At 39.2% G+C, this 24522-nt stretch overlaps 2 protein-coding genes across 4 annotated transcripts; one reads left to right on the top strand and one right to left on the bottom strand.

Annotated features, from left to right (window-relative positions):
• Positions 1 to 9: 9 nt before the first annotated feature.
• On the bottom strand, positions 10 to 23045 carry superdeath (Suppressor of ER stress-induced death). 2 transcript variants are annotated; one of them, XM_011305854.1, is made up of 7 exons: positions 22921 to 23045; positions 4876 to 5248; positions 4038 to 4336; positions 3498 to 3656; positions 1141 to 3042; positions 970 to 1051; positions 10 to 740 (listed from the first exon to the last, which is right to left on the bottom strand). In XM_011305854.1, the coding sequence occupies exons 2-7, from the start codon at positions 5233 to 5235 to the stop codon at positions 591 to 593; spliced, it is 2952 nt and encodes a 983-aa protein (XP_011304156.1). In that variant the 5' UTR covers positions 5236 to 5248; positions 22921 to 23045; the 3' UTR covers positions 10 to 590. The 2 variants fall into 2 exon arrangements, with proteins under 2 accessions (XP_011304156.1, XP_011304155.1); XM_011305853.1 differs by lacking the exon at positions 22921 to 23045 and adding an exon at positions 6412 to 6620 and having other exon boundaries at positions 11 to 740.
• Positions 11144 to 18432, top strand: LOC105267185 (organic cation transporter protein). Of its 2 annotated transcripts, XM_011305855.1 has the most exons (3): positions 11144 to 11535; positions 13512 to 13635; positions 15485 to 18432. In XM_011305855.1, exon 3 carries the CDS (start codon positions 16011 to 16013, stop codon positions 17724 to 17726), a length of 1716 nt encoding a protein of 571 aa, XP_011304157.1. In that variant the 5' UTR covers positions 11144 to 11535; positions 13512 to 13635; positions 15485 to 16010; the 3' UTR covers positions 17727 to 18432. The 2 variants fall into 2 exon arrangements, with proteins under 2 accessions (XP_011304157.1, XP_011304158.1); XM_011305856.1 differs by lacking the exons at positions 11144 to 11535; positions 13512 to 13635 and adding an exon at positions 15156 to 15234.
• Positions 23046 to 24522: the final 1477 nt, after the last annotated feature.

Raw genomic sequence — 24522 nt, 5'->3', positions numbered from 1 at the left:
TTAACACAATTTTATTACTGGAAGATCAACATCTCTTAGGATATTGTTGTATGAAAAAAATATATGGAATAACATTTCTTCGGTTTTTCAATGCAATAAAAGAGTATTATATGGATTAAAATAGTTTTGACTTAAGAAATGACTTCACTAAATGTTCGATGTTGTAAAATCTGTGGAACAGAGGAATATTAATGGCAATAAAGATATCAGTTTGTAAAAATCCGACTTTGTGCGGTATTTTGAGTGACATTATCAATATGAGATTCACAAATATTTTTCAAAAATTAGATTGATTTTAAAAACACTAAGATTGAAAACTTACAATTCGTACTCGAACAAGTCAGGGATATAAACCCACTCTGACAACAATTTAAATACTTACATTTAGAATGCTCTTAACATGATATTTACAGGTAGATACAAAAGGAAAAACATTCAGTTTGATCTTTCACGAGCATTAGACACCAGTTTGTCTGTGACTTCTCATTAAAACATATCAAAGGTCGAGTCAACAAGATATGCTAGACTTCATCCCTTCTTTTGATAAAAATTCAATGGCTCAATTCAATTTTATTTGTTACCACATTCATTCACGCTGTATTTCTCAGGAGCCAGTCTTTAATTGTTTTGTAATTACGATCCAACCACCGAATGTTGGCTTCGGCGTGTTCAACTGACTGTTGAACAGCTCGTGTTGCACTTCCCAATTCCTCACTATGTTCTTGTGCAAACTCCAGCAACTGAAACAATAAAAATCTCCATAATGTATTACAAATTCAATCATAATCCATTTCTATCGTAATATCTCCACTTTAAAAATTTTGGACGAATATTTTTGTTGCATAAAATTTAGAGCGATCACCTGTTGTTTGCAGTCGAGATCAAAAATATTTTTTTGAGTCCCAAAAAATTAGTTGAGAAAGAAAGGAAATGAAAAACAAAGATAATGTAAGATTAAAAATAACTCACGTCTTTAAGTTCATATTTCGTACTGATTTTCTTGGTCGCCGCTTTGACAATGCTATTAATAGCCAAAAGAGAAGCGCCCGTGCTGAAAAATAAAATAAATGGTTAATTCAAGAACAAGAAGTAAACAATTCTCCGCGAAATAATTGAGATAATAAAAAGCGCAAAACTCACTATTTTCTGAGTTTCGACCAATAATTCCGTAAGAAACTAAAAACAAGCGGTTGACCAATAGGATTATTGGCAACAGCACCAAAAACACGTGGAGTGTCTTGTTTCCTAATTCCGCTGTTCTCAGTTGTTGCCCATTCGAGATAACGACTCAAGATCCAAGGTTCTCTCGTACAACCAAGTGCATATAACAGGAGATCCTTCTCAGAGCCAACATTTGTCTTAAGATATCTCTCCCATGCGAAATCCCATTCTGCCTGTCCTCCCGTGCGAATAGCTGTGCAGTAAACAACGCTCTTCAAGTTTGGTGAGATGGGATTGTCCCTGTCTGGGCTCGGTGAATTACGCCAGCTCTGGAATTGTACAACGGCATTTCTAACACAGTCATCATGACCAAATGTGCATGCCCAAGTGAGAACATCGATACGTGTGAATACAGTGAGTTGAGGATCACCGGGACTATCTTTGAATCCTATTTCTCGGTAAACATTGTCAAGAATTTTCAGAACGTAAACCCTAAAGCGATCATATCCTTGGTACTTGGTGAGTATATTATCCAAGTAGCCCATAGCCGTTAATGCGGACTTCCAGGGAATATATTCGGTCTCGTGGGCGAGGTATGAAGTCACGTCCAAGGCCGTTGTGTAATCCAATCTACCAGCACGGGCCAAGTTCAAGGCGTCATCAACCAGTTGTCCTCGATTTATCGTCGGAATATCTTTGAAGTTTTCATTATTCAATTGCTTTATAATCATTTGCCAATTAGTTTTGTCGTAATTGACTCTGTAATACCCGGTCTCCTGAATATTGAAGATTACCCACTGATTGGAAGCTGCCCCAAGATCATCAAGAGTCAGAGATTTCTCAGCTCTCATCCAATGGGACGGCTGAGTTTTATCAAAATTTTTTAACGCTTCCGTTGTGTAAGTTATTGGTACCCACCACACGGCGTCGAATCCAGGGACGTCTGCTGTGTTATTCTGAATCATAAAACGATCTTGCGAAAGCAGAGCTCCACCGGTTTTATAATTCCTGATTATCGTAACCACTGGGAAACCAGTTTGGAGCGTCCACGTATCCATAATCTGCTTTATCGAAACATCACTCGGTAGAACTTTGTCTGTGTGCGCTTGTTTTGTTAATGCCTGCCAGAGATCATTCTGCTCAGCACTTTGATACGCTTTGGCGTTCAGATAATTCGTCAATCCTTGCTTGAATACTTTAGTCGTTAGAAAATGATCCATCATTCGGATAATCGATGCACCCTTTCCATAGGAAATTCTGTCGAAGATTTCACCGATTTCATCAGGATGTCCCACTTCAATGGAAATAGGATGCGACGAGGCGAGAGCATCGAGAGTGAAAACATTCTGCAATTCATGAATGATGAACTGCTCAAGGACTTTCCATTCAGGTTCCACCGAGTCCATACCAATGTACTCAACATAACTTGCGAAACCCTCGTTTAACCACAGATCAGTCCACCAACTTGGTGTTACCAAATTACCGAACCACTGATGCGCTAATTCATGAGCAACAACAGTGGCAACACGCTGCTGGCTACTTTTTGTTGAGACACCCTCTTGAAAGAGCATTGCTGTTTCTCGATAAGTTATTAATCCCCAATTCTCCATAGCACCAGCGGAAAAGTCGGGCAGTGCCACCATGTCGATCTTCGGCAGTGGAAACTTAATCTGAAAGTAATCCTCGTAATATTTAAGAATTCTTGGACCAATGTCTAGGCTGTAGTGAGACTGGTTAATAGCTTCTTGACGCGCCCAAACACCGAAATTACTGGTTGAAGACTTGAGTACATCGAAGTCGGAAACGATGAATGCAACGAGATAAGTTGACATCGGAACAGAGCGCTCGTAGTGGTCCCAAACGTACGTTGGCATTTCCTTGCTAAAATCACAAGAACAATTTCAAGTGATTCTACCAGTAAATGGGTTTTCATTTCCATCCAAGATTTTAATCAAACCGTTCCAAGACTCGTTAATTGAAGTGGTCTGTCTTCAGTTCTAGTTAATTGAAACTTTTGGAACAAATTGTTTGAAAAGTTGACTAAACATTGACTACTGTTAAGACTCATTATTCGTGAGTCTTTCAGAATAGAAATAACCTCCGACTTTTTCGCCACTCCATTTCAATTCCTATCATTCGCAACAACCGCTTCATGATTCAAGTTTAACGTTCGTCTTCTCAGAAAAACTTCTATTTCTTTAGTATCCGCAATAAAAAATCATGAAGTGGTAAATTAAGATAAATGGAATTTCGTAACTTTGTTAAATATCGGTGGATTAAAAATCCTTGCCGTGAAATTAATCATCCGCCAAAATTCCTCCAATTTATGTACTTACGCTGGTTCTGATTCACCCCGTCGCGGCATATTAGATATAGACGTCATATTAGTTGGTCTAGCAATGCTGATTTGAAATTTGGCCTTGAGTGCTGGCTCATCGAAGCAAGGAAAGGCGCGTCGTGCATCAGTCGCTTGAAACTGCGTCGTCGCTATCCATCTATAATGCATAAACCACCAAAAACTTTATAGCAAACACGAAACGCATCCTGTACACATGTTACCCTTTCTCTACTGGGACATTACTTTGATGGTAACGCGGTAAGGATTACTTTGAGGTGAAAATCCCTCGAGATGCATGAAAACACCCCGTCCCATCCACCCGCCCACCCCATCCACCCTCGTCTACTCTTCATTCAGAGAAAATATAGCTTCTGGAGGTTAATGGAGCGTAAAAGGGTTGAGGACTAGTGATTAATATTTCATAACATTAAATTATTCTACATGTAGGTGAAGGCTGAGAAAGTTGTTTTCAAAGGATGATGAATAATGGTAATTGCCGAGTTTTATGATTTTTCCTCCTCAAAATGGATTGTAATACCTCGTTTGATTGCCGACTGTGTAGGAACTGCGGTAGAATCCTTGGAGGTAATCGTTGAGATAGCCGATAAATTTCAAGCCTATCACGTATTGTTTACCCGCTTTGAGGAATTCACCGGTTTTCAGGATGTAGAATTCTCGGGCAGTGTCATTCGTCTGGTCCAATATCTTGAACCATTTTGTTATGGTACTGTTCGCGTAGACTTCCTTCAGGGTTGTCTCCTTTTGGAGGATCTTCATGTCCACTGCGTGGAGAGTTATGTTCTTCGTGTCTTTCGTGACGTTTACACGTATCGTCACCTGCAAGATGAGAATAGAAACTTGAGGATGAGTCATTGAGTTTCAATGCAACGAAGGATTGCAGTTCATCGTTTTCTCGTAAATGATTATGAGTTCCTAGAACCTCGAGAAATCTCGGACAGTTGAAATTTCGGACAACAATGTGGGTAATTGGTTTCTCTTGAATGATTAATATTTAAAAAACATTATTTTTTTACAAACTAGTTAATCTCTCAAGAGGATAAAAAATTGAATGTAAAAAGAATTTTCTCGGAATAAAAAACTCATCTGCATTCGATGTTGTTCGTGACAAATTAGTAAACATGGATATAAAAAATTGATAGATAATTGTCGAAGCTGATTAGTCACGAAAAATGCGCGTCTTCTCGCGGATAATCTCATCATTTTCTGGAAACACCTCTTGATAATTCCTTTTCAATTATTTCCTCCAGAAAAACGTTAGAATTTTGCAATTGACAAGTTACAATTGTTATGGCAAAAAAAGTTGATAAAACACATGTTCTCAGTGTGTTCGGAATAATTGATATAATTCAACTCACCTCTCCATTGAAGGTAAAATTCCCCTCCCAAATGAATGGCATCAATTTTATATCGTAGGAATCAGGCACAACTGATCTTGGTAATCTGACATCAATTCTGTTTTTATTGGTCCCAGCTGTTGCGAATGAGTGTGCCGATTTGAGCAGTGCACTGCCCTCAAACCCATTCATACTCCTTCCTGCTCTACCATCAAGACACGGTGCAAAATGATAAACGAGTAGTCCAGTGGCCACTATCCCGAGAAGGAATAGTGAACCCAATAAAAATGCACCGCATCTTGAGATTGTGCAGCCACGTTTACGACCAAATGTCGTGGTGTGCGCGTCCATCATAGCCAACACCTCACGGGATTGTGTCATATCATGCGGAAACCTGGTGAAATATTAAAATGACGAAAAATATTCAAATTCGTATGGCCTTGAATTAAAATAGCTTGACAAATTATTCCTCTGATGGATTATCTTCTAATAAATATTTCATTGCGAAAATATTCAAGACTGTTCGAGACAAAAATATTTCCTTTCTTTTCCTCTTGCGCTCCCCATGAATATTAAAAATCAATAAAATGAGAGAATTATTCGGCAAATAATATCTTGTTTCGCGAAATTAGCGAGTACACTCTGAAGGATTGTGTCAAGGACTGATGTCAATGTGCTCTGTACAACGTAAAAACCGCAGCACGCGCCGGTTAATGTGTTGGCTTCTATCTAGATTTTTTTCTTCTCACACACCAGCTGTAACTATTGAATCAACTAATCTTGGAACGCGTAATTAAAGTGAATCCAGTGTAGAGGATATAGCGTAGAACTATCGCCAACTCGTCTTAAAGTCTCGCACTTGTTCTAATAACAGGATGGTACAAAGTGGCACGAGGAAATAATTTTCAAATTTATGATCGAATGCGGGAAGAATATTCCAGTGATCACCATATGGTAATTATTGAAGAATTAATATTCTTCACTCAGAAATTAAATACTCTGTATTCGAATATGTCAATTGCTAATTTTCGGATTTTTGCCTCTCAATAACATCGAAAAATCCATCAAGGTTTTAGAAATCGGGAATCGACACTGAAAATCACGAAAATCGATTTTCCAGAGAGCAGAAAAACAACAACACTGGCTCGATTAATTGGTTTAATGAGGCATTGGCAACGCTTCGACAGGTAATACCAGTATGAATTTATTTATGGCGGGATACAGTAAGCAAGCCTCTCCTGAGTACACCGTCAGTAATAATCGCCTCGGATAAAAATACTTGAAACTCTCATAAAATCTAAAAACCGATGACATTTCACACAATTTATCGAGTCCCCTCGCCACAAAGAAAGAGAAATAATTCTAGATCCAAGTGATTAAATCCGCCAAATCGAAGCAACAGATTTCCCATGAAAGCCCTGATGAATGCCTCCCATAAGCCCTAACAATAAACCAACAATTCTCCACTGATTCCCAATTCAACTAGCCGAGCAATTATTTGAAATCCGTGTCGCCGGACACATTGACCATTTCGTTAACTATTTCAATTAAACTCACAACACTCCGCCAAGGCCGGTACCAACAGTCCCAATTTTATCACCCCAGCGCTATCAATATTGTTTCTTTATCCGGTAAAACCCATAGGGATTGAAAAACGGTTAAGTATTGGGAAAAGTATCGAAGTACAGTTACGGCGCCAACACCTCCACTCAGTCGTACGGTTGCGGCAGAACTGTGACACTCAGACACCTCCCGGAGTACAGACATGCACGTTACTTCGGCATCACACCAGCCTCCCCATACGTCCCCATACCTCCCCCTCCCACCCTCTCCCACCCCATATCGCCCCCTCCCAGCCTATCCCACCCCATATCTCCCCCTCCCACCCTCTCCCACTCCTTCCCACCCTCTCCCACTCCTTCCCACCCTCTCCCACCCTCTCCCATCTACACCTCTTATCCATTTTTTCCGGTATCTAATAACCAGGTGCCAGCGTCTTCGCCATTGAATATCCGGAATATATCAAATGTCGCTCGTCCCATCCGCACTACTAATATTTTATCAATACTATTATATGTTATTATTTAAAAAAAGTGGAGTGAAAGTCAATTTTATTATGTTACATAAGAAATTATAATGGTATTATTGAAATGGTAATTACGAGGCTAGGTACTGGTAATTCTGGTAATTCATGTTTTTGAATTTCACAACTTTGCCAGAGTCATATCTCCGAAACTAGGAGTGATAGCAATTTTTTTTCAGTAGCAATTTTGCAGCTTTGGATTTTCGAATCAGGGGCAGTCTTTACTAATAAATAAATTTTTGGGGATAAAACTCAATTGATGTACTAGGGCAAAATGACCGGGAGGTTGACGGAAGTTCGTCTATTTGATGTTACGAATGGGGTTCTGGGTGGAGAATTTCAAGAGCATCACACGTACATCGAATAACTTTCACTCGACGCCTCCGTTTGAAATGTTCACTCACCCGAATATATAATACTCACTTCGATGGGAAGCACGTACGTCTCGGATGTGTGCAAACAAGAGAACTACCAGTGAAATCGATGCCCATCGTACACAAACGCACAATGAACATGTGAGGGTTTCAAGGAGGACGAGAGGGTTGGAAGAGATTCACCAGTGAAAGAGACGCTCTTGAGGCGACGATAATTGTTTCAGTGAACAATGTACCAATTATCAGTAAAATTACGATTATCATAAAATAACTTCCCCAAATAACAACCCAACAAAATCAATCTTCACGAATTGACCGTGACATCATAATTGAAATAAATTCTTTCAATTACCTGAACTCCACAACAGTTCTGAATCACAACTCGAGTATCCAATTAATCACATCCTCCACCATTAATAACCGATGACTTCAACGGCAAGTCTCATGATATCATTGAAGTGGCGAAGACTTGTGCTCGCTCTGTGTCATCGTTTAACTATTTTCACCAACAATTTGTGCATGCAACTATGCGAGTCTGTAAAACAATCGACACATTTTGCCCCAGTCACGAAGAAGTGGATGCGGAGAACTTGCCACTTGCTTTGGAGTTAAATTCAATGAACGTCACTGGCAATGTGTCTTGCCTTTTCCCTCCCACAGTCGTTATTTCCTCCACCCCATCCGAGGGCTTCCTCTCGGTACAACCGCTGGTGTCTTTGAATATCTAATAGACCGAAAGTGCATGCGCCTCGACAGGTCGTCAGACCGTCGACGACACAGTGGCGTCTTAAATTTGCATCCCTTACCTCGATGAAGTCTAGAGTTCTTTTGCACTTTTTAGAGGGTTGAGAAAATCTTTCTGTTGCACGGGGATGTGGTGGGGGAGGAGGGGGTTGCCAACTCTTTTCACCCGCGGAAAGTGCAGTTTCGACGAGCCACTCGAAATTTAATTATTCCTAGACAAGTTGGAAAAATGGAATCCCATAAGGGCATTCTCATTTTTATCTCTCTCTCTTTTGAATGCATTTTTTTTTCCCCCTTTGTCTTCGTGGCTATGTCGAGTGGCGTTGGTACTCATTTAGGTTCTTCTGTACGTTTCACGGTCGACAATTTAACGCAACGCTGAATACTCATCTTTCTCATTCCCACTGATGCCTCATTGTTAAATATTCTACATCTCTCACGTTCATATTTCTATGGTTTATTTCATTGTGCGTTGGGGGAATAATAATGGAGTTGAGTTGGGGATTTTAGTTGCCAGAGTTTTTTACTGCATTATGAGAAAAAATTGTATTTTTGGGCGACTCATTGTATTCAAGTTTGGAAATTTCAGAAAGCAGTTTTCCTGGAATATCAGGTATATCTACCTGAATTGTTCGGGTCGTGAGAATTTTTATGGAAATAATCATCTAGTGATTGAACTGCAACTCACGGTTCTCTGTGATTTTCTCAAAATTTCTACGAAATAGGGGTAATAGCCTTGATGTTGCATTTTCTTTTCCGCAGGGTGATGGCATCTGGGTACCTGTACAGAGCGATGAATTTTCGGTGAAATGAAGATTAAATTGTGAGACTGAACGCGGGTTCAACTGGCGGTTTTAATAAAAGATATCGTGTTCCACCGGTGGAGTTGGAGTCACGCGATCACCGTGGAGATTCTTCCACTTGTAAAATTGACGACACGTGCCTGGCAAACGTAACGATGAATTGTGATGGGAATGTTTGGATGAAATTTCAAGGGCCTTTGATATCAAGAGCGTCATATGTCGGGGATAATCGCATGCACTCGCCTCAGGAAGAGAACAATTTCAATTTAATTTCCATCAAAACGGTAATAAATGATCCGCAACTAGTATCTCTGAACTAGTCTTCACAAATATCCTATTTTTCCCCACACTTGCCCAATTCCATATATTCTTCCAATTCTATGATATAATATCAAAAAATAATAATAAAAATTTGCCAAAAATTGACAAAGTTTGAAAATAATTACACAGTATTTTTTTAATTGAGCTAATTTATGTGTTAATGTAATATTAAAAAAAAAAATTTTCCCGTGGGGCTGTATTTTTGAATTTTGTAAAAATTCACTGGTGATCCGAAATGACAGAGTGTCTTGGAAATTCGGAAGAGACGTGTCATTCGATCTCAATAGGTGGATCACCTCCCCATTCCTCTCTAAGCCCGTTCACCCCCTCGACCCCCTATCTCCCTGTCGTTTCCCTTTATATCCCTCTCTGTGCGCGGAACTGCAAGAGACAGCTTGGATTACCCCATTGTGGTGTACCCTTACAAGAACAGGATATACCATCATCCACCATCGGGTGCTGCAACTATATCCAACCGGGTACATGGTGTCTCCCCGGAGGTGCTTTCTGCCTAGTGCGGATGTACCCGTGGAATGCCAGTAGGTAAGTACAGCTCTATGGAGATTCTCAGCAGACCAGAGGCTTCCCTCGTTTCTCTGATACTCTACAGAAAATTATATAGATCCCACCACTCTTTCCCTCACTTCCACTAATGGTGTACATGAGATTTTACTCCAGCATGGAATACTCCCGAGTTTTAAGAGTGAATTACTACGTTATCAACTTCAATACTGAGGTGGAGACTTTCTGCGCTGGAAGGTATCCGGAGGTGAATGTAATCGTCAGATGAAGTGCACACAAGGAAAAAAACGTGGTTTCAGTTTGTGCGGGACTGATTGTCATTCAATCTTTCTTTTAGACTTCATCTAAAATTTAAATCACTGGAATTTTAACTGTGAATTTTAAATTGAGTAAAAAATTGCCAACGTGACGGTTTATTTTCAATCATTCCAGAGATAGAACACGAATGAAATGAAATATTCAATTCAATATATAATATTCGTAGTGAATTTTTACGTAAATAACTGAAAGTAAAAAACTATTTGTGATATTTGTTAGTGTAACGGTTGTCTAGGGGCCATTGAGAATTAATTAATATTTTTTACCCGAGACCGATTAATTGGCAGAAAATCGATCTCGCAGTCTTCCTCAATCATTAATCCCAAGTAATTGCTCCTCTAAAACCCGTATTCCAAGAAATTTCCAATTCTCCAATCTTTCCTCAATGTTTTCCTGGATTTTCCAAGGATTGATGAAGTGTCGGCTGAGTGGAATTGTCATTATCCACTTGGATGGCTCCATTCTCACCCCACATGCTCCACTACCTTGGCGTATACGTCGGAACGCTCGTAAAAGTAAATCGTGCAATCAATGTAACAAGTGCCATTGGCAGTTGCAACACTGGCACAAAAACCGTAATTCCCCATTCACCGTACGAACAACTCCCCAACAAACAAAATATTGTCATTTTTACCGGTCTCGATTCAGCACATAATTAATTTCCAGAATTTAATTAATAAAGTTTATCAGGTTCATTAAAACTCGGAGCTGTTTCTTCCGGCTATGGAGAATTTTTTTTTTTTACATCCCTGGAACGGCGGAAGAGAGTTGAGAAAAAAAGTTAAACACTCAGATGAGGAAGCGAATGAGGTGGGTCGATAATCTCGAATCGAGTGCATCTTCTTTTTATTTTTTTGTTTTCAACTCGAGGGGGTGATGGGGGGTTTATTTTTTAGCCGAGCTGGGATCAGAAAGTTCAGGGAAGTGATGGACGGGGTGGAGAGGGCCAGCTGTACTGGACGTTTGCTTTGTGGAAAGGGTGGGTCGATCGGGAATCCACTTAAGCATATTGGATCATTCACTGGGTGGCACTCTCACCCTCTCTTCAAACTCACCCTTTACCCTGGATACGATTTTTTCTCGTTAAAAATCCAATCTTTCGCTACCACTTGGCCATGCAAACGCCGCTGTAAAATCACGCTGCACGCGGCAGTGAATATTCTTCGGTTTGAATTTTCACTCGATCTTTTTTTTTTTAACATCGTGCTTTTATTATTCAGTGCAATGAGCGTGGTGCACAGGCACCGGAAAATCCATGCGGAATTTTCATCCTCGTGGGGTGTGTTTAACTGTTAACACGTGGTGACGAGTGGAATGCTCAGGATGCCCTGGTTTTTAATTTATTCTCGTGAAAATTTTGGCTGCACGTGATGTCAACTCCCCCTGAGATAGAATTTATGATACCATTTAGGGGAGTCATTAATCTCAACCCAAGACTTTCTGCTATTTTGCCCACTTTTTTCAAGTTTCAACGATTCCAAAAACAAGGAAAAACTACTCCCTCCTCGTTTATAAGGTAACGATAATTTATTTTTAAGTTTAATCACTTCATGAGGTCATGTCAAATTTATTTTCTATCTCAACGAGAATTTTTATCAATTTACTTTCATCAGAAAGTAAACAATTTTTTTTACTTGCTTCATATTGTTTCATCTATAAATACGAAGAGATGAAAATTATTTTAAGACCTCATATTTCATATTTCCACAAAACCGTAATTTCTGTAAATCCCCGGAAAGTAGAAAAACCTGACAACACACGCGCGGAAAATTCCACAAGAGGATTAGTCTACCCCCATCCCGCGTTTATCACCGACAAGTATTTCCTCGTTACATTATAATGATCATTTAGCATTCCCTCGTCCTCTATCGGCCACCAGTTCATCGAACCCAAAAACTAAAAGGTGAAAGGCCCGCATTAAAATTCCCCCGATTAATCAGCCGACTACTGTTACATATAAACTCCCAGCAAATGCTCTCCTTCGGCAAATGAGAATTTTTTCACCCCAGCAAGTTGCCTTGATAATTCAACTCCATTTGTTCCTCCCCTGGGCTTCATAATTGCCCGTTAGGAAGTAAATAGACTCTTCACCGGTGTGATAAAAATAAGGAGCTTGCACCTAACGGTTTGCCAGCCCTGTGCTTGCAGAATAGATAAAAAAGAAAAAATCGTCTCAACTAGACTGTCAAGGTTTGACTTATTTACGATTCGCACTAAAGATCGAACTGCATTCAAATTTATCGTAAAATTCCCAGCGAGAAATGACCGTCGGATATCTCCCAACGACACCTGCAGATTACCTCGGATCCAATACCTCCAGGGCGCCTCCTTGGAGAATATCTTGTAAACATAAACAGGATAAAATATGTAAAAAATTCAAAGCCAATCTTTACACACGACGAGAACCGGATTCCTTCCGGATTCTTTCCATCCCGAGGGCAGTTTATACCGTGAGATTTTCCTCGAAATATGCAGATGGCTCGTAATAATCCTGATTGAGTTGAAAAATACCGAAATGCTTTAATGATTACGGTAATGGACGGCTCTGGTGATATTTCAATGCGAACCTTACCCCATTAAAAAGCAACGGTTTTCATACGACTTGGAGCGGATTTCCTTATTCCTTTGATAGTGGAATTTTGCCCTCGAGTTTTTTGTTGAAAAAAGAGCACATTGCTATCTGATGAAAATAACTCTAACTCCTTTGAATTTTATTCGAGTGTTTGGATACTGTTTTTAGAGGGTATTTTTCGGTGACGCGATCAGTGACGAAACTATCTAAATTAAAAATAATTGATTTGTTTACGAGTGAACGGACTCTGTGGCGACTTAAATTCTTTATTTGTGTCAGAATCGTAGAGAGAGGGAGTGATAATCATGTTCGATTTATTTCGACAATCAAATCGTTTTAAATAAAAAATATAGACACATTTTAGTCATGCTCGAAACGTTCTTTTAATGTCAAGGGAATGTTAATTTAAAAATTCAATGCTAATTTAAAGCCGATAAATTTTTTCAAATCAATTCGCATCGCGAAAAGGCTTTAGAAGTACGGGGAATTATAATGATCATGTTAGTGTTTGAAAAAATTATTCTATCCAAAAAATACACTGCTGGTTATTCTTAGATTGTTTTTCAATTGTTATGTTGATGAAGACATGATAATTCTGGAGTACAAGTCAAGTGATCAACAATGAAACAAACACGAGTACAAAATTTTTGGAATGAACCCAACATTTCAGCGTGGAAATTCATATTTTATTGGAGTGACTGCGTGCTGGTAATTTTTCTTTAAATCTTGTAATTATTCTGAATAATTAAAAAAAGCCACGTGCTGTTGAAAAATGTTGATCAATAAATCATTTAAGTCCCTGTTATTGGCCTACAAACGTCCCACACTCAATTAAAAGAATAAACAAGACACCGTGCGATGACACAATTTCAATTTACCCGACGAGATTAATAATTGATTTGTTATTCATTTGATTCCAGATAATTGCATAAATGTTCGGTTCTTGCTCAAGATTTTTAATTTATTCCGAAGCGAGCGCATGTACTTGGCTGCATGACAATTTACAGCTGTCAGTTGTCTCTGGTCTCTCTTCTAGTTAACAATGTGAGTACAACAGTTACATAGTTCACGTTTTTAATTTTCCTCCGACTTTCCTCAATTCCCGGAAAATCTGTTATCGACAACTGAAACCACCTCTCGTGCATCACTAATTAACTTTATTCTCAGAAAAAAAAAATACCTCTTGATAAATTTATTAACGTAAATATCTATCCACAGAATTTCGGGGAGATAATCCATTAACTCGGTTAATGCAAACTAGAGCGTGTAATGAACATTAGCTGAACGATCGAGAAATAATCCCGGTGATACACCCCATCACCGCTTTTACACACAATCTATCGGTATTTCGAGGGGTTTTTATCATCTGAAATCGTGTCGATTTATTTTTTATTTACAGCGGATGATTCCAGCGATTTTTATAGTCTCAGGGGGGATACAATTGGAAATGTAATTGAAAAAGTTTCGATAACCGAGAGAGATGAGATTGGCGTTTAACCTGGGGAACATTCGTTATCGGTAGTTGAAAGATCAATACAGGGAGATGTGAATTTAATGAAGTGTCACGTGTGTTTCACTGATAATTCTGGTATTGATTATTTTATCGCATTTGTCAGAGTCGAGTACTCGTCGCCAATTTATGCGGCTACTTTTTCAGCATTGGTAATAATAAAAAGCCATAAGCCCTTTGAAATCATATGGAAATCGTCATACTCGAAGAATTAATTATAAATAATTAATAATTCAAGACCCATGACGAACCTGTCGATTCAGTTCCATAATCTAAAAAATTCTCTTTTCCTGGAAATTCGATTAATCAATGTGGAGAATGTGCGGACATTATTTTAATCAAATTTTTTCACGTGCAATAACGGGATCATGTGGTATGGCAGAAGACGATGACAGATAAGAGGACAATGGCGGAACATGTGTAAAGACCACTTGGAATACCAGTAGCTTTTGTCAAACCGTAACAAGAGAATTTAATAGTGATTGTATCAGTGTACAAGTGTCCCTGAAGTAATAAACCACCGATTGGCCTTGTACTTTACGCATAACTCGAAACCCTTCAAGAGCATCGACCGCTGTCAGGGGAAATGAGAGAGAGGGAAAGAGTGATAAGAAATGTTATCTCACTCCACACTAATACGTTGAATTTTCCAAGCAATAAAAACTAAAATGTGGGATTAACACAAATCAGTGTGTTATTACTGGAGCGATTGATACTAATAATTATTTATCGGTAATTTCATCTAGATGTTCCGTCATAAAGTTGCCAGATTTTTAAAGATTAATTTCTCATTTCTTTTTCCCAATTTTGAGGAATAATTTTTCACATTTTCTGGCTGCGAGGACAAACTTATTTATCCGCCCACATAAATTGTAATCTCAAACATTACGTTTTCACGTTGAGCAATATTTACACATTAGTGAGTGTTCTGAGCGGCCTGGTATTTTTAATTCTAGAATACATCGTCTCAAAAATTCAAGCCAATTCCAATTTTCGTGGTACAAGCGTCGGGAAAAAATTAGAATAACCCGTGAATACAACTACCCGCGAATTAAAAATGCTAATAACCCGATGAAAAAAAAATATCCCCCCGTGTGCAGCAAATCCCCGAGATCCACTGCGCATAAAACTCCGTGAGTAAACAACTCGGTATTAAATACTCATATTCATTCCCGTTAAATACTTGATGACTACCTAGTGCCCATTCCGCATAACCCGCTGGTAAACACCGCATTCATTCATTCAATTTTGCCAAATTGAAAGCACTTAATGCCGCAGACCCATTCATCCAACAAGACCTTTGATCGCTAGTAAATTCCGATCAAAGTGAAAACTACCAAAAAAAGGGGCGATTAAAATAGAAACTTGACTGTTAAATTCCAGACGATCTATGCAGCATGAGGTCAGCGTCCCCTCGACCCCCAACCATGTGACTTCGATAAACCGCCAAGCTTGTATCCCACCACCAAAGCATCAAGAAATTATTAACGATAAACCATACTCTACGTAAAGACGGGTGGTAGCCAACAGCTTCAACGGCCAAATGAGAAAATAGAAATACTTGAGGGCGAAAGGCTTGCAGCAGCTGCCGAAGCGAGCGAGAAAATCCACGGAGTGGGATAAATAATCGTAGAAGGCCGAATGTGAAGTGAGTTTTTGAAAAAAAAAAAGTCACAGCTAGAGCGTCTCCACTCTCACTCCAATCCAACTCAGGAGGAGAACACACGTCATTCCCCCGACGTTTGTTGGAAGGCGAGGTTACTAACCCAGTTATCCAGTGAGCTGTTGAAGAGTGTAGAGGTACGATCAGTGCGAGACAATCGGCTCAGGCCCACTGGCATCAGTCACTGATAGTCCAGCGAATCAAGTGGAATTCATTCATCCGCGTTGAGATTAAAATAAATTCACGATGGCGAGTGTTGACACAGATTTGGAGGAGTTGATGTCGCATCTTGGTGAATTTGGAAAATACCAGGCATGGCAGTACTCGTTGCACGTTCTGGCAGGATTGACAGCTGGATTGCACATGTTGACGTTGTTGACAGTTGCTGCTGTACCAGGACACAAGTGTGTTGTTCCAGGTTTAAGGGAGGAATTGGGTGGTAATGTGACTTGGGAGACTGTGCCAGGTCCACGCAAGCTGTACACCAATGAAACTGCATTTGGAAATATCTCGGTTATCCTGGACTCTTGTCACTACAAGGACATTGATAATAACACGAGGGACTGCGATGAGTGGGTGTACGATACCACTTACTACAAGTCCTCGAGGGCAATTGAGTGGAACTTGGTTTGCTCGAGGAGATGGAAAGGTGCGTTAGCACAATCCTCGTACATGCTGGGAGTGTTCTTCGGGGCTGTGACACTAGGAACTCTCGCTGATAAGTACGGTAGAAAGGTCATCTTCTGTATCTCAGCAACGAATCAACTGATACTGGGGATGCTTGTCGCTCTGATACCCGAATACTCGGCCTTCTTAATCATGCGATTCTTGTACGGAATCTTCGGTTCTGCTGGCGCCTACATCACCGGTTTTGTATTAACCATGGAGCTCGTCGGTCCATCTAAGAGGACTGTGTGTGGGTTGATGTTCCAACTGGCATTCGCGTGTGGTTTTGTGATTGTAGCCTTCTGGGGGGCCTTAATTAAGGATCGCATGTGGTTACAAATAGTTTATGGCGCACACTCTGCACTTCTGATTGGCCACTGGTGGCTGATGGACGAGTCCCCCAGGTGGTTGTGGGCGCAGGGACGGGGAAAACAAGCAGTGGATATTGTTCAGAAGGCATTGAAGATCAATGGCGATCAAACGGTCTTGGATGTTGCTAAATACGTATCGAAGAATCGAGCGAAACAGGCGTCGAGGGATTCCGCCGGCAGTTACAGCGCTGTAGATCTGTTGAAAACCCCAAATCTTCGAAAAAAAACACTGAACGTCTGTCTCAATTGGTTCGCCAATTCAATTGTTTATTATGGACTGTCGTTGAGTAGTGGAGCTCTGATGGGTAATCCTTATATCAGTTTAGCTCTCAGTGGAATTGTCGAGTTTCCGAGTTATATATTCACTTGCGTTACTATGGATCGTCTTGGGAGAAGATCTCTCGTCAGTTCATTCATGCTTATTGGTGGCACCTGTTGTATTGTTGCGACACTAATTAAGGATCTGCCCGCCTTCGTCACAGCTGCTGCCACAATTGTACTTGTAGGGAAGGCTTGCATAGCCATTTCATTTGCCGTTATCTACAATTACACTGCCGAATTGTTCCCAACAGTACTGAGGAATACAGCGTTAGGCATTGGCTCCATGTGCTGTCGATTGAGTGGTGCACTAACACCGATGCTGCTGCTCTTGGACTCACTCGATCCAAAAGTACCAGCAGTTATTTTTGGTGTTATTGCTCTGATATCAGGATTTCTGTCTCTTTATTTACCGGAAACAGCCGGACAACCTATGCCCGAGAGTCTCGAGGATGGCGAGAAGTTTGGTGTTGGTGATACTTGCTTTACGACTTGTCTCGGGAGAAAGAAAAACGATGATACTTATGATGTTGCACTTAAACCGATGGCTAAGGAGGCTGAGAAGATTAATGGTGATAGTCAGGATAAGCTGAAGAATTCTCAATAATCACGTAGGTTTTTTTATTTCGACGTGGACAGCTGATTTATGAGGGTCTGAGGAGATGGACATGTACATTGATGGGTTTATGTCTTGAGGTTCTGGGAGAATCGAGTTACAACGCGGTACTATCCACAGTGCTTAAGAAATGATATCGGTGCTCTTTATCTTATCGGTTGTTTGATTTACGCGATGGTGCTTATTACGTACGATTTTGGGAATGCAAAGACTGATGGCCCTCATTGTCACCAATTGTTATGTTTATTTCATCGCCTGTGATTGTGTTTACGATTTTATTACGCAAATTTTTGATGGAATGAGGACATACTGATGTGGTTATTTCAATAACTTGAAATTCTTGGGAAAATCGGACGGACAGTGTTTTTATTTTTAAATAGTATGACAATGCGAATTTTACGATGCGTGTTGGAGGAAATAATTTTTTTTTTCCAATTAGTGGTCATCACAAAATATTCGGGAGCATTTCGCTCTTAAAAATGCTCTCAGTAGTATTCATTACTATAATTTTTTTAAGATCCATCATTTTTCCTAAAACCAATTACTTTCTGTTCTTGCGAAATCTTGAAAAATGTGCAAGTGTTCATCGCCATGATTTTTACATTCGAGAGAAATTCAGAAGACAATTATTTTTTATATTTAAATGTTATGATAATGTAATCTTTACGATGTATAAAAAATATTGAAGAATACTCTATTTTTTGCGCTCTTTTTTTTTATCTTAAAGCCTATCCGCCAATTTTTTGAATCATTTTGTTTAACTGCCAAAATGTTTTAGTCGATATTGCGCCAATTGTTTCAGGAGATATCGTGATAGAGGAAAAGTGCAAATTTATTTTAGAAATCTCGGTTAAACCTGTATGCGCATGTCCATCATTTTTATCAGGTTTTTTTTTTCAATCACCTTGCAGTGAAGGCCAATCGGAGTGACTATTTTTGTTACTTACAGCTCAAATAAAATATGTACAGTCTATCTCGGCATTTCGACCGTGACTATTTATTTAAAAGTCCGAAATGTTCAGCCATTTGAACATCACAGCTTGCAGTTGGATCTGGGTTTGTCATGATGGAGATTGACAATTGGCAAATATTTAAGAGGGTCGCACGATAGGGGCGGGTACACGTCAACTGTTCAGAATGATAGCACGAAAAAAAAAACAGAAATCACATTCAATGTAAGTTTCAGCACTAGAATTTGGAATAAATTGTAGAATACAAGTGAATACAAGTGAATTATGTACATGATAATAAAAATTACTCTACGTAGATCCTGAAATTACAACATACCATAAAAAAGAGAAAGGAGAGGGGACACAATAGTTCTACATTTACAGTTAAATCCTTTCTCTTGATCATTGAGCATTAGAACTGACGGACTGATTCGATTAAAATTGAATTCAACTTCAAATAATTAAAAAACCGTATAACTTCGCAGCAAGGTTTTCTCGATTTTCTCTTTCGAATGAATAATTATAAATATGATACTGTATTATTAAACGTACTGATGGTCTCTCTGTACTGGTGCTTATGGCCGCCATAAAAAATTCAAACACGCGTCATTGACTGGAGAATGAGAGACGGCAAAGTGGAAGATGAAAACCTCCGCTAGTTCTATCTAGAAATTTATGGATCCAGGAGTTTACGGCTGAATCCAGAGCGAATGGAGGAACGTAAAGAGGTAAGTCGACAAATTTTGTTTTTCAAGGTGCATGTGGGCGATGGTATGGTGGAAATTGGAGCTGTTACATACCCTGACTTCGCTCGTGGCAATTTAGTCGTGGAAAATGAATGTTACTGCTGGTTTTGAATCCCCCGGTGATCTCCCAGGCTTAAAACTACCGTTCCGAGGGTTGGGGAATACTTTAGGATGGAAAATGCAATTTATTGGATACGGGTTTACCTTGAAATTATTAAGTGGCTCAAACAATGCCTTCTCACATTCCAGGGATACTCGGATTTTATCGCGATAGCTAAAACATTTTAGAATTTCAATGAAGAGAATGGAATCTCGAGTACCAAGAGAAAAAAAGAGTTACGCGTTGGGAATTCAAAATCTTCTGGTGTTTTGCATGGAATTAATTGCAGACAGATTATTTTTTTAAAATCAATTTCGTATCAAACTGCATTTTCGGGAATTTTAGGAATCGTGGCGATTTTCACGAAATGATGTGCATGACCTTAATTCCTTGGATGCAATCTCAATGTGACGTGTTTACTCACACGCTTGGTGGAGCTTCAGGATTATCCTTGGCCAATGGAGAGCTATCTGGCACCAAAGATCCCTGGACCATGTCCCGTCCGGGTTAATGGAAAAAGTTGGCCGTTTCACCGGTGACCCACGCAGCTTTTCCAATGATGAAGTTCCGAGTTGAGTGCAGAAGGACTTGCTCTCTCCTCATCTCTTTTTTCCACTCTAGATCTCGTGGTGAATGTCAGGGGTGGAACAAGGGAGAGAACGAGGGACGGAATATGTAACGATAACTTGGATACATCTAGCTTCGATCATATCAATTGAAATTTACATCTTGGGGGGATCCTCTGGGGTATAATACTGAAGTTATGGGTTTAATCGGCGCTCATCTCCGAGGAATGAAAATTACTAGTCGAAGAATGGGAGGATACTGTAGTTTTTGGTGGTAACCAATTTTCCGATGCAATTGATTTTCTTTCTTCAGTGAACGTTCGACAAATCACTCGCAAAACGCTTTTAATGCTGGAGACTATAGAATGAGCTGCATGAAAGTGCAGGAAAAAGTTGGACAAAAATAACCAAACAATTCATGTAACCGTCGAGCGGAAGTGATTCGTCAATTATTGTTACCCAATATCGGGTAAAACATGCGAGAAAAACCGTGAATTTCCCCGCCCGAATCGGCAATCAATTTATTAAACGTGAAGATAATTTGTATAAAACAATAAAATTCACGGAAAATAGCGTAGAATATTTATTTAACGAGCTATTATAATTTTTATAATATAATATCGAAGTGAAATCTTTATTGCGATATTACTCCAATTCACAGTGCGACTTTCAGTTACCCAAATTTTCCAGAATTTTTTATTCAACCTTTTAAAACTTTTATCCAATTGTTCCTCTCGGTTAAAATCCTAAAAAATAAAAAATTGAGCGGCATTGAAAAAAAAAATCTGTACATGCGATAAATTGGATTTTGAAATCTCTTGATATCATTCCTTCAATCACGAATACGAATACACGAGAAATTTATTCTTCGATTCTATTTTTCACACGGAATTCAATTCGTCCGCGGATGAAACAATGAATTGTTTACATCTTGGAGCCCGGGGGTATAATAGAGTGGGACAACTGAAAGATACGCGAAAACATAAATTGATATGTGCAACTATAACGGAATTCTGGTGTGAAGATACGTAAAGACGACGGGATAGAACTTCCCTCAATCCCTGACACGTCCGAAAAAAAGTTGAGAATTTGATCTGAACTCGAGCACCTCAACTTCTTCCGCTCTCCACCCCCACCCAATCTCTTCAAGATGTGTTCTACAAGGTCCTCCACATCTTCTCATCGTGACTTGTCAAAAAACTCCCCTTGTACATCTAAAAACGTTAGCAGACGATGAGGACACTGAATTTAATTAAAACTTCAAATATTTTTCTCCAATTTCACCAGCACTTCGCGCGATGAGAGAGGGAGAGAACATTGACCTCATGTATACGATCCTCTCGTTTTAATTAAAACGAATGTACACTATTGAAGGGAATTCTGTTCGCTACCACCATTCGCACCCATTTGGATAATATAATTACGAAAATTGTCACGTGATGAATTTTACAAAAAGAATAGCGATCTCATTGGCCATTTTTTAATGTACAATTAATACAAATGGAAATGATGAAATGCGGAGGGCAAATAGATGAAAAGGGTATTCAGATGCAATTGTCAATAACCGATATATGGATCCCTGGGAGTTATTAGTTGTTGGTTGATTGCACAAGAGTGCCGACATAGGTACGTCATATCGACTCCACATGATGGCATTCCCCATGCTTTCATGCCTCCAGCCATTCGATATTCAGAGGTAAAAAATATTTCAGCGATTTGGAAGAGAAAATATCAATATTCGGGAGAATAAAAATCCGGGGAAATTCTATGATGCGGATAAAACGAATGCCACGATATGATGGAAAATCATTAATTGCTTTTTATTCAAATTTTTTTTTCAATTATTTATGGAATGTTACAATCCAAATTTTTTTATCCGATCATTTTTTTATTAATCAGTTCATAAACGGAACTTGAAAATTGAATTGAAATTTTTGGATATTTTATAGATTTTTTTAAATTCCATAGTCTGGTCAAGGCTACGATCTGACGGGCACGAAGAAATTGTTTTTTGCTTCCATTAACTGTTGTGATGATTTATTTGTGAATTCAGCATCTGAGATGGCGGGTCCAGTTAGCGGGACATTTCCTTTAATCCCCGCCAGCAAAATATCATGAAAAATCTTCAACCCATCGCATCCGAGAAAACCGGTTCCTCTTAAATTCCTCATCTCACCTCAGCCTGAAGGTCTTTCGCAATTAAAAAAAAAATCAATCCTTCACTCATGATTTCCAGTTTCATCCTCTATCATTTCCGAAGGAAATACTACATCCTGGCCTTACAGGGAGAAAAAATATTCCCTCAGTTACGCGAAAGATCCGATGCAAAAAGATAAAAACATATAGTATCGACATTTCCCCGTTCCCCCGAAGATTCACTTAAGAGAAGTACAAATTTCCATAAAAATCTCATTCCTCCAGATGATCTCGACGTGAACTGAACGATAATCATATTGCTCTCGAGGATGCCCATTGGTTATCCCTTGAATAAACTCGATCAACAATGATCAGTATTAAAAAATTCCACAACGTTTTCCCCCAACAGAATTCGCTATCCAAACAAAATAAACAATAATCAGTGGATTTTATCTAAAAACCTATCCCACATGATCATTCAATACAATTACATAATCAATACAATTGCTATTACCAGAACCGAATGAATACCCTCGACAACTGGTTCAATCGAAAAGATAATAAATAATCTCTCGAAAAAAATATGTACATGTCACAAGTAGATCTTGCGGAAAAATTCTAACATCCGCCAATTCTAGATCGCGATATATTTTTTGATGTATGTTTGGATTGTAAACAAACACTCACCTCGATAAAGGTAACCACGTTGGCCCATAGAAAGGACGAGCGAGCCACCCGGGGGTTTACGATGGAGTTTACGATTTGTACGTGCTGTATGGTGGAAGGCGCGCCGTCGACTGAACTCCAGAGCGGCAGCCACCAGGCGGTTAAAACCCTTCGAAAACCCCCGAGTACGCGCAAGACTGTCAAATAACACCGGTGAAAACACAGGGCAACAGACCGGCTCTCCTACAGGTATTAAACTTGCTGTCCACCTCACCCGACTGTATACCCTTATACTTTCATCCTTTTTATTTCACGATAAACACATACATGCGAACGCCAATTCCTGACCACTTGGTCTGCCTCATGTCCACCATCTGGTATAAACCGTTATTCATACTTTTTTACCCATTCGAGAAACCCGATAATGGGGCGAATAAACTTTCCAATGGATACTACAATTTCCCTCCTCCAACCCCTACCATTTTTTTTTTTCAATATTCGGGGGTATTTAATGTTTTTTATTTATTTGTTTGGCGTTCGGTGTCTGATTTTTCATGATTCTATTTTTTATTTTTGGTGGCATGTGTTGATCAGGTTGTGATGTGGGGAAAAGGTCGGAGACACTGGGAAATTATTACGTGATAATGACGCGTCTTGCAATTTAATTGCTGCAAATTTGGATAAATGGACTGGGGGCTATGCCGAATTTACAAACTTCTGGAATATCATGCTCCTTTCTACTATCGTATGTTTCCCGTTGAATAACAGTGGGGAGAATTTTGTCTGGGCTCAAGTTTTCGAATTAACGAAAATCTCGTTATTCCGAATGCACTTTCCGTGTTGTGAGGGGGTTGTGTATTGTATGAGTGGAGGTAATGGAGATAATTTATCGGATATTAGAGGGAAATTTTCGTTGGTTTTGTGAAATTACTGTGAAACCATGAAATACACAAATGATTCTCTCAGGTCGACCCACTCTACGCTGATAAATTATTTTATTTCAGAAACGTTTTGGAAATAATAATTTTTTCACGAACTATTTATTCTGGAGACGTGACATTAAAAAAGGTAATAAACAATTCAGATAGTTATACCGAAAAAAAATAATAAACAAAATAAATAAATAATAAAAAATAACTAATACTAATAAATCATAAAAAACGTAATAAACAATTCAGATAGTTATACCGAAAAAATTATTTTAGACTAGAACAAGACATTGCAGAGGTCTTGAACAATTTCCATTTGTTAGATTATTTTTTAATGTTGTGGGCAATTTGATATTTGAGAAAATAATTGAGGATGAGTTATGCCGGTAATTATTCTGGGACATCGGGGCATCAATTCCTATTGACAAAAAATCGATCAATTTCGTTTCCAAAGGCACGGACGGATAAATATAAAGCCGGAAATTCTGCGGTTTGCAGATACCAAACATCCACCTATTGAATTTGGATTGGAAATTGGTGGAAATGATAATTCACGAAATACCTAGCAATCGCGAGGTTTCATCCGCGACGTAGAATCAAACCCGATGACATGGCATGATTCCAAAACCGATCAATTCGCAACCACCGGTCGTACTCCACTGGAAAAGTTGAAAGTATTATCGGTATCAATTTT

Source organism: Fopius arisanus, unplaced genomic scaffold (genome assembly GCF_000806365.1).
Source record: "Fopius arisanus strain USDA-PBARC FA_bdor unplaced genomic scaffold, ASM80636v1 scaffold00045, whole genome shotgun sequence".
Taxonomy (NCBI): Eukaryota; Metazoa; Arthropoda; class Insecta; order Hymenoptera; family Braconidae; genus Fopius; species Fopius arisanus.
This window is presented reverse-complemented; position numbering and strand designations above follow the sequence as displayed.